Here is a 12,046-nt window from a genome sequence, read left to right as displayed (position 1 = left end):
ATATGAAAAACAGTGATTATTGCAAGCGATATCTGAATACAACACAATTAAATACATGTATTTGTACGCTTGTGTCTTCGTTGGAATAGGTGTGTATGCTATGTCAGTTGGTTCTTCTGTTGCAGGCATGTGTTTGGCCAGCTATGTGGGGCGGGTTGAGCATGACCTGTGAACCAGGAAGTGCGGGAATCGGTGTGTGTGCTGTGCTCTGGTGGTGGTGATATATATATATATATATATATATGGCGGCACGGCGCTCTAGTGGTTAGCGCGCAGACCTCACGGCTAGGAGACCAGGGTTCAATTCCACCCTCGGCCATCTCTGTGTGGAGTTTGCATGTTCACCCCATGCATGCGTGGGTTTTCTCCGGGTACTCCGGTTTCCTCCCACAATCCAAAAACATGCTAGGTTAATTAGCGACTCCAAATTGTTCATAGGTATGAATGTGAGTGTGAATGGTTGTTTGCCCTGTGATTGGCTGGCCACCAGTCCAGGATGTACCCCGCCTCACGGCCGAAGACAGCTGGGATAGGCTCCAGCACCCCCGCGACCCTCGTGAGGAAAAGCAGTAGAAAATGAATGAATGAATGAATGTATATATATATGTGTATATATATATATATATATTCTGCTTTAGTGATGATAAGTCTATATTTGGAGGTACACAAGAGATTGCCTAGCAGTCTGTGGGTTTAAGGGACAGCCACAGACTTTGTCTTTTGTTTGGGAAAATCCGTGTTGATATTGACAAATATTGACTATCGCCTTTGAAAGTGAGCAGTACACTAGGCGATGCAATCCAGAAAACAAGACTTCTCAGGTCAGGAGTCTAAATCCTTGCAGGCATGGTGCATTTGTTTGATCCCGAATATGTTCACTCAGAATTTTCAGAGCGAAATCAACACAAGACATTATTGCTTTTCGAAAAGACATAAACAGTAACCTTACTGTGCTTTAAATTAGGGTGTCCAAAATGTTACACTATCATGTTTTGCCTTGAAATGAAAACTGCATTTTGGGGGAATTCTGCCCATCATCTACAATTCTTATATAAAACATGAACCCATACACTATTTCTTCCCCTTCTATGTGCACAAAACGGGTTAATATGAGCTTGCAAACAATGCACATCATTGACTATTTCGACTATGATGCCCTATAAAATTGTTTGATATACATGCTTTGATCATGCATTAACCTTCCTCTTGTGTTAGCTTTCTGGTATCATCTCTTATGTTAAAGGGTCGGTTTTGACCCATGTATTAAATCAGCTATAAAATACACTAAAAACAATAAGTTACCATCAAATTTGCTTCTCATGTCTTGGTTACCTTCTTAGGCTTCCTCATCCATGAAAATGTTGGTTTTAATACTTTTGGTGTGGGCATGTAGGCCTTTTTTTTTATCACTATACCCCATAAATAAATATGTGTTCATGTTTCACATGAGGATTTTGAATGATGGCAAAAATTTCAAAAAAGTGGAGTTTTCCTTTTTAACATATAAATTACTGTAAATAAACTAATGATAAATAGAGAGCACGTGGATTTATAAAGCCTGTGCCTTTTTGATGATCAATAAAGTTTCATACAAGTTGCAGAGAGACCTCATGCAGATTGACATTGAATTTTTTTAACCTCGAAAAAAAAAAACCTTCATAACAGTACTCTTGTCTTCCAGGTCGCAGGGGGGTCACCCTTGGTAAACCAGACATCAAAGTCGAGACAGTCAACAAGGAAAGCCACAGTCTGGAGGAAGAGGCGGCCAACGTCTCCACAGCAACCCGGATGGTCAAGGCCATGTACTCCGTAAGTAGACACCCGTCTGAGTCATGGAGAGGAAGTGTACGGGTCAGTGGTCTGATCAATGCAGGACGACTGTGACCGAGGGTGACAAGGTCACTGGGGAAGACGCATACAAACACATACTCAGTGAAGTCAGTGAATAAATCCAAACAAACACAAATTGGTGTACGACGATTCCACAGTTACCTCTAGTTACCTCTAGTGGGACTTTGGTATTTAAAAAGAAAAAGAAAAACTGGAATTTATCAGCATCCTGAAATTGCACTCAGGCTGCACGGTGGTCGAGTGGTTAGCGCAGACTTCACAGCTAGGAGACCCGAGTTCATTTCCACACTCGGCTATCTCTGTGTGGAGTTTGCATGTTCTCCCCGTGCATGCGTGGGTTTTCTCCGGGTACTCCGGTTTCCTCCCACATTCCAAAAACATGCTAGGTTAATTGGCCACTCCAAATTGTCCATAGGTATGAATGTGAGTGTGAATGGTTGTTTGTCTATATTTGCCCTGTGATTGGCTGGCGACCAGTCCAGGGTGTACCCCGCCTCTCGCCCGAAGACAGCTGGGATAGGCTCCAGCACCCCCGCAACCCTCGTGAGGATAAGCGGTAGAAAATGAATGAATGAATGAATGAGTTATCCTCCTATTTTTTGTGGAAGTGGTAACTTTTTGGCTTCTTATTTTGTCTTTCCCCACCCTCGGCCATCTCTGTGTGGAGTTTGCATGTTCTCCCCGTGCATGCGTGGGTTTTCTCCGGGTACTCCGGTTTCCTCCCACATTCCAAAAACATGCTAGGTTAATTGGCCACTCCAAACTGTCCATAGGTATGAATGTGAGTGTGAATGGTTGTTTGTCTATATGTGCCCTGTGATTGGCTGGCCCTCTCGCCCAAAGACAGCTGGGATAGGCTCCAGCATCCCCAGCGACCCTCGTGAGGATAAGCGGTAGAAAATGAATGAATGAATGAAATTGCACTCTAAAAATCATCACACACTCAATGTTTAGTCAAGGATGTGCCGAAGACACAAAGCGCTAGCGTTTCTCGGGGTGTCACAAGGTCTTGCGAGATTACAACTGAAATGAAAGCTTGATAGTTGTGCTGCCTTCACTACATTGCCATGTGCATGCGTGTCTGTTTTCCTCGTCTCCAAGCAGGCAGGAAGAGGTTTCACTCTGCATTGGTTTCAGCACTTTGTTCCATAGAACCACGACATGAAAGAAGTGAGCCCTATTGTCAGTCATACAGTCTCTTTGTCTCGGTGGGTGGAGGCGGGGCCAGCAACATACACACAGAGTGTAGAAGAGTGTAACATATACCATACCAGTTTGATTCCACATACTGAAATGCTATGGCTAGCATAACGTAGTCCTAGCATAGAAGTGTTTCAAATGTACTTCTTCCCTGAGATCATATTTCTCCTCTCTTGTAGAGAAGTATTGGATGACATTTTTAGCTAATTGCTTATTTTTAGCCTTATGCATTATTTTAGCTGTTTGAAGATGAACTATATCAGCAAGTTGAAGTATTTGTGATTTTAGAAATAAGGAGTTAGTATTATGAATTATCCTTACTGACCTTTTTTGCAGTACATTTAGCGAGTGAAGATTACTTTTATAGTTATTAGCCCATATTTCCACACAATAAGTAAGATATGGTAGAACCAGAGTGGTTGGATTCGTCAGACTGGATGACCGGCATTCGTTGGCAGTGGAGGGCACCATGTTGGTGTCCAAGCTGTGTGTGAGTTCCGTTCACTATATATAGATATAATCTTTATATACAGTAATAAAACACTGAAGAATTACCGTATTTTTCGGACTATAAGTCACACTTTTTTTCATAGGTTGGCTGTTCCTGCGACTTATACTCCAGAGCGACTTATAAATGAAAAAAGTGTTTATGTTCCATAAACACTGGACACCTTTTGTGTTCATGTTTATTTTTGGTGTAGCTGAATAACCATTGTGTTAGCATATCTTACACCTATTCAGCCTGTTCTCTATTCTTTTATTGTTACAACTTGCCTTCCAAGAGGACGTAATGTCTGTTTTGGTCAAATAGTTTGTAAAAAAAAAATTACCGGCAAAAAATGCGACTTATACTCCAGTGCGACTTATGTATGTTTTTTTTCTGCCTAATTATGCATTTTTGGCCTTGTGCGACTTATACTCCAGAGCGACTTATAGTCCAGAAAATACGGTATATTTTTACATGCAGAAAACAATACAAAATAATGAGAAATGATGAATGGATGCGAACTTCTCGTACATCCTGGTAAGATGGAATTCAAGAGTGTTAGTCACCTTCTTTATCAATTTACAACATTATTTGCCCCCATGGTGGGTTATTTAGTAGTTGCATTCAAAATATACGCAAACAGAGTACCAGCAACATGTAAGGTGCTTTGTTTGGGAACTCCATTTCGTGGAACGACGCAGTACAGGACAAATGGACGAGTTTGTTATTTGTAATATTGTACAAAACCTGAGACAGTGCTCAAAAACCGGGGTAAAATGTTGTTGAATTTTGCCAAAAAATGAATCATATGAAAACTACATTTCATATTCACAAGTCACTGCTCAACATGCCCATATCACAGCAGTTACTACTTCAGTTATAGATATGTGACCGAACTTGTTGATAAATTTATGGTAGTTATTTTGTTTTATTATGCAGTGGCGATTTATTTTTTCACTTGTTTGACAGGTAGGAATGTAATGTTTGATGAATTTATTTTATTACTGTTTTGGTCACACTAAAAAGATGGTTTGATGATAATAGATTGTCCTTGAACCTAAGTAAAACTAAAAGGAAAGCAGAAAGGACACGTACCAGCAAATACAAATAGACGGTGCGGACATTGAAAGGGTGAAGGAAAATAAATTTCTGGGGATCACAATAGATGAAAATATGAGCTGGAAACCTCATATTACAAATATAAAACATAAGGTGGCCAGAAATATTTCAGTATTGAACAAAGCAAAATTTGTTCTCAATCAGAAATCACTCCACACTCTTTATTGCTCTCTGGTTCTACCATATCTTACTTATTGTGTGGAAATATGGGCTAATAACTAGGGATCGACCCATGTGTTTTTTTTGGGGCGGATGCCGATACCGATTTTTTTCCATCACCCTCAGCCGATGGCTGATTTTGCTTGGGCCGATATTTGTGGCCGATACTGCTTTTGCAGTTATAGATCTGTGACCAAACTCTTTGATAAATGTCAAAGATTTTCCTTTACGCTTTCTCATGCACTCAAAATTATTGTTAAATTTAAAAAAAAAATGGATAAAATTAAAATTCATTCATTCATTCATAAAATTAAAATTAAAATTAAAATTAAAATTAAAATTAAAATTAAAATTAAAATTAAAATTAAAATTAAAATTAAAATTAAAATTAAAAATGGAAAACAGCCTCCAATTATTGCCTGCTTCTAATAAAAATATACGCAAACAGAGTGCCAGCAACATGTAAGGTGCTTTGTTTGGGAACTCCATTTCGTGGAACGACGCAGTACAGGACAAATGGACGAGTTTGTTACCCGCAAAAAATGTGTCTTATACTCCAGTGCGACTTATGTATGTTTTTTTTCTACCTAATTATGCATTTTTTGGCTCTGTGCGACTTATAGTCCAGAAAATACGGTATATATATTTTATTGTGCTTTTCTTAAAAGTAATGTTTGAAACTCGTCTCGTCTCGTTCTTGTAGACCCAATCTCATGAATCATCTGGTCTCGTGAACTGACCTGCCTAGGACACCCCTCGTCATTTCTCATCTTGGACTCTCTTGCCATGACAAACCTGAAACTCTGTTCTCCTCTCCTCTCTGTCCTCCTTGGTTCCTTTCTCACCCTCCCTCTCTCCGTCTTGTGTGTTTGTTGTTTGATGGTTTAGTTTCTGCCCTCTGTCTCCCTCTCTCCCTCCACTCAGCCCTTCAAAGACGACATGGACCTCAAGCAAGACGTCCGCAGCGAAAGCGACACGCGTGAGGAGTACGAGCTCAAGGTAGGCATCTCATTATTTTCTCATTGTCTTTTCCTCAACGCAACCATACCATAGATTCTATTTGAAGACTCGATTGATATTCTTTGACATTAGAATCTGTCATTATTGTTCATTTATGTTACAGTTTGCTGATTTCATGTCATGTTTCATGTTCTGTTGTTACATTCGTCATTACACTATTATTGAGATATATTGTTACTGTTAATTTGTTGTTACGTTTCTTGTTTACATTGTGTGTTTTTTCTCATTCTGTGTTTATTTGTATTCTACATTTTTTTACATACACTGAACAAAAATATAAATGCAACACTTTTGATCCCATTTTTCATGAGCCGAACTCAAAAATGGAAAACTTTTGTATGGACAAAAATGTGCATGACTCTAGCCAGGGGCGTCACTGGGTTCTGAGGACAAGATATGAATGAATATAGTAGACATTCAGAAAAATAAATAAATAAATAACGAACAAGAACCGGGATATAACTTTCCCACTTTTGGACAGGTTTAGTAGAGATACTCAATTGTTTTAGGCCACCATTAAATTTACACAAGTACACACAATCTACACTGCAAAACCGCTGCTCAAGCTCTGCAACCATCAATTACGTAATAATCATTATGATATTATTAATTAGCCTATTATTATTACTATCATCTTTCTTCTTCTTCTGATTATTACTACTAGTAGTAGTAGTAGTAGTAGGCTAGTATTAGTACTACTAGCCCATTAGCCGATTACCCTATTTTATAAAATTTGTCAGAGATTTTTTTTGTAAAAAAAATAAATAAAAAAATCTATTAAAAAAATATCAAAATATTTATTTTGGGGGACTGAAGCCACTGATTCTAACAAATATTTATATTTATAGAAATTTGTGTAGTGAGGATTTATCATTCATGATTGATAATCTCGCCACTTTACATATCACGTTCTATCAAGACGCTGATGAGGCACAGTAGAGGTGCAACGATACACAAAATGTAGAGTTTGATACAAAAAATAATGAACTCGCATTTTTTTATTTGCAATTGCCAACATTTTTCTCACACGAATTGATGGCTTTGCTGATGCTGGAGCCCTGGATAATTTGCTGTTCTGGATCCATGTATACAGTATTTCAGGCAAATTGGCGGTCACACCAGATACAGACTAGTTTTCGGATCCCTCTGGAAGTGTTCAAATGCGCTTCAATGCAATATTACATTAAAATGCTGTATTCCATTCATGGCTGGTTGATTGATTAGAGCATCCCTACTTATTACAGGATGGCTGAGTGGGTAGTACGTATGCCACACAGTCAGGAGATTGGGAAGACCTGGGTTCGATTCTCTGCTTGGCATCTCTGTGTGCAGGTTACATGTTCTATACTATATGTACTGATATAGTACATATTGGCTGGCGGTGCTGGCCAGGGTGTACCCCGCCTCTCGCCCAAAGACAGCATACCCGCAACGCATACCCGCGACGCTAGGGAAGGGTAGTTATTACGGTCGCTTTAGTCTGTCGTGACGTGAAATAAAGTTATAAATTAAAGCAAATTTCTGGAGAAATATAGACAACTACCTCTCACATCGAGATCATGAACAAAATGGTAATAGTTTAATTTCATTTGAACATGTATCAGATTACAATTGAATGCATCCCATAATCAGTTCACAGTTCCACATGTCCAAAAGGAGTCGGAAGAAGCAAAGCTTATTAAATCCTACCCCTCCATCTGGTACTTTTACAATCACTAACTGTTACATTTGTTCACTTCCTGCTTTCCTAATATAGTTTAAGGTTTTTTTTTTGTTTTTTTTAAATAATGCACCTCGTACCGGAGTACTACTCTTGTAGAGAAGTATTGGATGACATTTTTAGCTAATTGGTTATTTTTAGCCTGATGCATCATTTTAGCTGTTTGAAGATGAACTATATCAGCAAGTTGAAGTATTTGTGATTTTAGAAATAAGGAGTTAGTATGTTCTCTGTAGTGAAGTAGAAAGGCGTGGCGAGGAACGCAGTGACAATACATGTTAGCTACACATAGACATTTGTATAATTATAACATTGACATATTTATAATGACATAATTGACCCAAAAAATTGTCTTGGTGTCTGATGTCTGCCTGATGCGCCAAGTGTCAGAGGATTAACGCCATGCTTGTTTTGCTTTTACTTTGGCTTTTTTTCCAACACAAATTCTCGCCGGTGTTTTGTGACAGTGCCCTAATATTGTTAAATGTAATGGCCCAATGAAAATCAGAACATTTTCACCACTTTGTCTGTCGCTACGTTGTGTTCTGTTGTTACCCCTGACATCAGTTAGCGCAAAGACTTGAATAGCATTTTAAACAACTAGGGGCATCAGTATTATGGGGCTAATATTTATTCTGCAATTTCGTATTCTGTGATTTCAGGATCCAACTAACGGCTACTACAACGTACGAGCCACCACACACGATGAGGCCCGCCCCCAGTCTCGTGCCGTCCACTACCAAGGTGAGTTCCGCTCCTCTAACCCAAACAGCGGATCGTCCAGTGCCGTGTCCGGTGGACCTCCAGTCGCTCCCAGTGGTGCAGTCCCTCCCAGTGCGGTTCCAGGTTCCAGGGCTGGCTGCTACGACCCCCGTCCTCCTTCTCGGATCTCTCATGCCACTTACGCCCAATTCAACACTTTCTCCCGGGCAGCGCAGAGCCAGCAAGCGGCTCCCAGTTCGGTGCTTCAGTCACCCGGAGATTACCCAGGAGATTGCGGGCTGCTAGACAGCACGACCCAGTTGGCCTATGACAACTATGGATACCCCTCCCAGTATCCCAGCTACCGCGTGGCCTTTGCGCCACCCATCGAGGAGGGACCGGCTTATGAGATGTATCCGACAGGACAAGGGACCGGGCAGGGGCAGGGGCCTGGACCGGGACAGCAAAGCCCCGAAGCGGGACTCGGGAAATACGGAACCGCTACTCGCTTTTCGTACTCGTCGCCACCTTCCGATCATTCCAGCAGACACACACAGCGGATGCAAACTCATGTGTGAGATACACACTCAGCAGTATTACACATAAAATGCAAATATACAGGAAAAGTAACAAAAAAAAAAACAAAAACGCAACTCCATACATCAACTTTTCCAGATTTAGCTTTCTGTTCCCATTGTGTATTGGAACATCTCTACATATGCTGTAGTTAGCAATATGAATCAACACATGCAAGGCGGTGCTCACATACGTACGTTTGCCGTATGTCACATGTGGCGATGATGCTCGAAGAAAATCGGCGAAAGCCACAATCACAAAGAAAAAGAGCAGCGCCAGGTTGCCTTTGCAAAAGTTCGATCATCGTGGGATCCTTTGGAAAGCGAAGTACTCATGTGTGATGAGTTCAAGCAACTCACACGCTTTGCTTTTATTCGTAACGAAGAAAACAAACCTTAATGCTGAATGAAGGCAGCATGGACCATATGGACATATCCGTGGAACTTTTGGACCCAAGAGCGAAGCAAGTCTTTTTTTCTAAAGACCGGACAACAAGACGTTTTTGTACTTGTCCTCAAAAGAGCAGTAGCAAGCACCATCCGTCTAATTTTATATCATCGTCATCCATTTCGAAGTGGAGATGAATGCTTGTTTGGTGGTTTTTGGCTTTTTCATTGGGTGACTTTCAATTTGTACAAAAATTACCTCCCCCTGTCTTCAAGTGTCAAAACATGTTTCCTTCACTTGCACAGTAGAATAGTTTTTTTCATATTTATACTGAAACTAATGAAAAAAAAAAAGTTTTATAGTATTTTTTTTAAAAGGAGTTGTGGACCAAAGGTTCACAATTTTGGATGACCACGTCGTAGCGTGACGACCTCATAGCTCAGTATTTTTTTTAATGTGAGCTATGATGTCGTCACCGATCACTTGGAATTTAAAGAGTTTGACTTCAAAAAGATAAATAATAAACAACAGCAAAGGGGAATGTCTACAGTGGGGGGTCATGGGCAAAAGCTCCAAACACACAAATGATCCAAAAACCGAAAACCTGGGATGAGCCGGATATAAGTATTCATCACGGATAATGCATTTTTGCAGAGTACAAGCATAAAAACGAGTACAGCTCATCATTATCCATAATCGTTATGATGGAAAAACATCCTTATTATGTATTCAAACGGCATGCTCTGTGATTGGCTAGCAGTGCTAGCATTTCACTCGCATATGCACCTAAAAATAAGACTGTGAGAGAAGAGAAAATGAAAAGCGAGTACTTTTTTCAACCCTTAATTCACATTTTGCTCCTGAAATGAGGTCATACAAAGGGAATCAAACTGCAGTAATATTTTCAGTTTCCTATAACTTTTCTTTATTTACGTTTCTTTATTATCTGCAACTCGATAATGGCTCTGCTGTACAAGATTCACTTAGAGCTAACTGACGTAGCGAACTAGCTATGCTATCAGATGAATACTGGAGCGTTGCATGGTAATTTGGCATCAAACATAAGTGTTTTGTCATCACGCGTTTACACAACAAGTGCTTACGAGTGGCTTGCTGCAGGAGCGCACCTCCGCAGCCCGGTGTGTGTGCACTGCTGTGGAAGCCTTCCTATAGTGGAAGTCATTAAGTGATCACACAGCATGGACACACTCATTCATTCCCTATGAAATATGTAATATGTATGTGCGGCCCGCGGGCCATTTGTGGACTGCATTTTTTCCGGGCCTATAAATGGCACATTGTAGAAAGAACCCAAAAATAAAAATGGAAAAATTTAACAAAAAAACATAAAGTAACTAAGTAAAAAATTTATGTTGTAGAAGAGTTGATACCAAAAACTATGAAGTCTTATAGATCACTTACACACATACACTGTACACATATTATAGCTGAATAATAAACAATAAATACAACAACTTCTGATCAATCCAGGCCAATTTCAGACTATAATGTACAGATTTAAACCTCACCCATTTCTGTTTAAACCATGGGTCGGCAACCTTTACTCTCAAAAGAGCCATTTTACCGCCTCGCTCACTGAAGAAAAATGGGTTGGAGCAGCAAAAACATAATTTAAAAACAATTTTAAAATTTAATTTTAACAATAGCAGAATACAGCAAATAGAAGTGATGTGTGAATGTGTAATGGAAGCCAACTCAAAATGACAGTGATGACAGTATCATCTTGGTCAAACCTCAATACGTTACGCCTGAAGAAATGTATAGCGCAGGGGTCTCAAACTCAATTTACTTGGGGGCCACTGGAGCTAGGGTCTGGGTGAGACTGGGCCGCATCAGGTTTCCCCCCCCCAAAAAAATGCATTTATTAAAAACAATTTTTTTTTAAAAACTTCGCTTTGGGTCCAATTTTCTACAAGAAAAGCTCTGATAAAACATTCCACTGTTCTCAAATATCTTACTTTTTATTTTTCTACACAAAATAAGATGAAAAATAAATAAAACAAATCAAGAATAAAGAAAATCTATCAATCAGTAATAAATAAATATAATAATAATAAAACGGCAAATAATAAAAACTTAAGAAACCACATATAGTTGGTGGGTAGACAAATTATTTTTTTCAGATAAAAATGAACAAAGCATTATTAGAGCCCTGTAGACATGACAAAACACGACTATAGTCACATTTATACTCTTTTTATTTACAACATATTGTGCAACTGCAGGGTCTTGAGACACATGCTAACTCGCAAACTAGAGAGCTAGCGACCTAAACGGTAGCCTTCAAGTTATTTCCTTTAAACTTAAATAGCCAAAAACTTACCACTTCCACACGAATAGGGAGGATAACTATTAACAGTTATTTAACCTTTAACATGAACATGAATCAAACGTAATAATTTTTTCTGGGTACATGATACCATACAGCATCCATATCAAACTTGCGCGGGCCGCACTAACATTAAACTTTCATATCAAGGCTGGGGCCTCAAACTAGTGTCCTGCGGGCTACATTTGGCCCACGGGCCGTGTGTTTGAGACCCCTGGTGTAGCGGCATGCTCACATCCACAACAAATTGCGAGATTTTGTTTGACTGCCAGATTTGGAGGGAATTTTGGAGTATCAAAGTAGTTCAGAAGAGAAAAACGGGAGTTGATCAAGTACTCTGACTAGTATACGGTCTCAGAAAGTCAGATTTTTTTCTAAACTTATTTTCCTCATTCGGGAGACACATGCAGCTCTGGAGTCATGGGTTGCTGACCCCTGGTTTAAACTGTACCCACTTACTGTTTATGTCCCACGC

At 39.7% G+C, this 12,046-nt stretch overlaps 1 protein-coding gene across 2 annotated transcripts in view; it reads left to right on the top strand.

Annotated features, from left to right (window-relative positions):
* The window catches only part of kirrel1b (kirre like nephrin family adhesion molecule 1b), a 95,224-nt gene extending 84,150 nt beyond the window's left edge, over nt 1–11,074 (top strand). Inside the window, exons 13-15 of one of the 2 annotated variants that reach the window (XM_058069917.2) lie at nt 1,682–1,809; nt 5,741–5,815; nt 8,219–11,074. In XM_058069917.2, the coding sequence (XP_057925900.2) occupies nt 1,682–1,809; nt 5,741–5,815; nt 8,219–8,836 (821 nt within the window). In that variant the 3' untranslated portion in view covers nt 8,837–11,074. Of the gene's footprint in view, nt 1–1,681; nt 1,810–5,704; nt 5,816–8,218 lie in introns of both variants that reach the window. The other variant, XM_058069909.2, reaches the window with a different exon arrangement.
* The last annotated feature ends 972 nt before the right edge of the window (nt 11,075–12,046 follow it).

Source organism: Doryrhamphus excisus, linkage group LG11 (assembly GCF_037039965.1).
Source record: "Doryrhamphus excisus strain RoL-2023G ecotype Guam linkage group LG11, RoL_Dexc_Guam_v1.1, whole genome shotgun sequence".
Classification (NCBI taxonomy): Eukaryota; Metazoa; Chordata; class Actinopteri; order Syngnathiformes; family Syngnathidae; genus Doryrhamphus; species Doryrhamphus excisus.
Note: the sequence above shows the minus strand (reverse complement) of the source record. Positions and strands in the feature narration are given on the sequence as shown.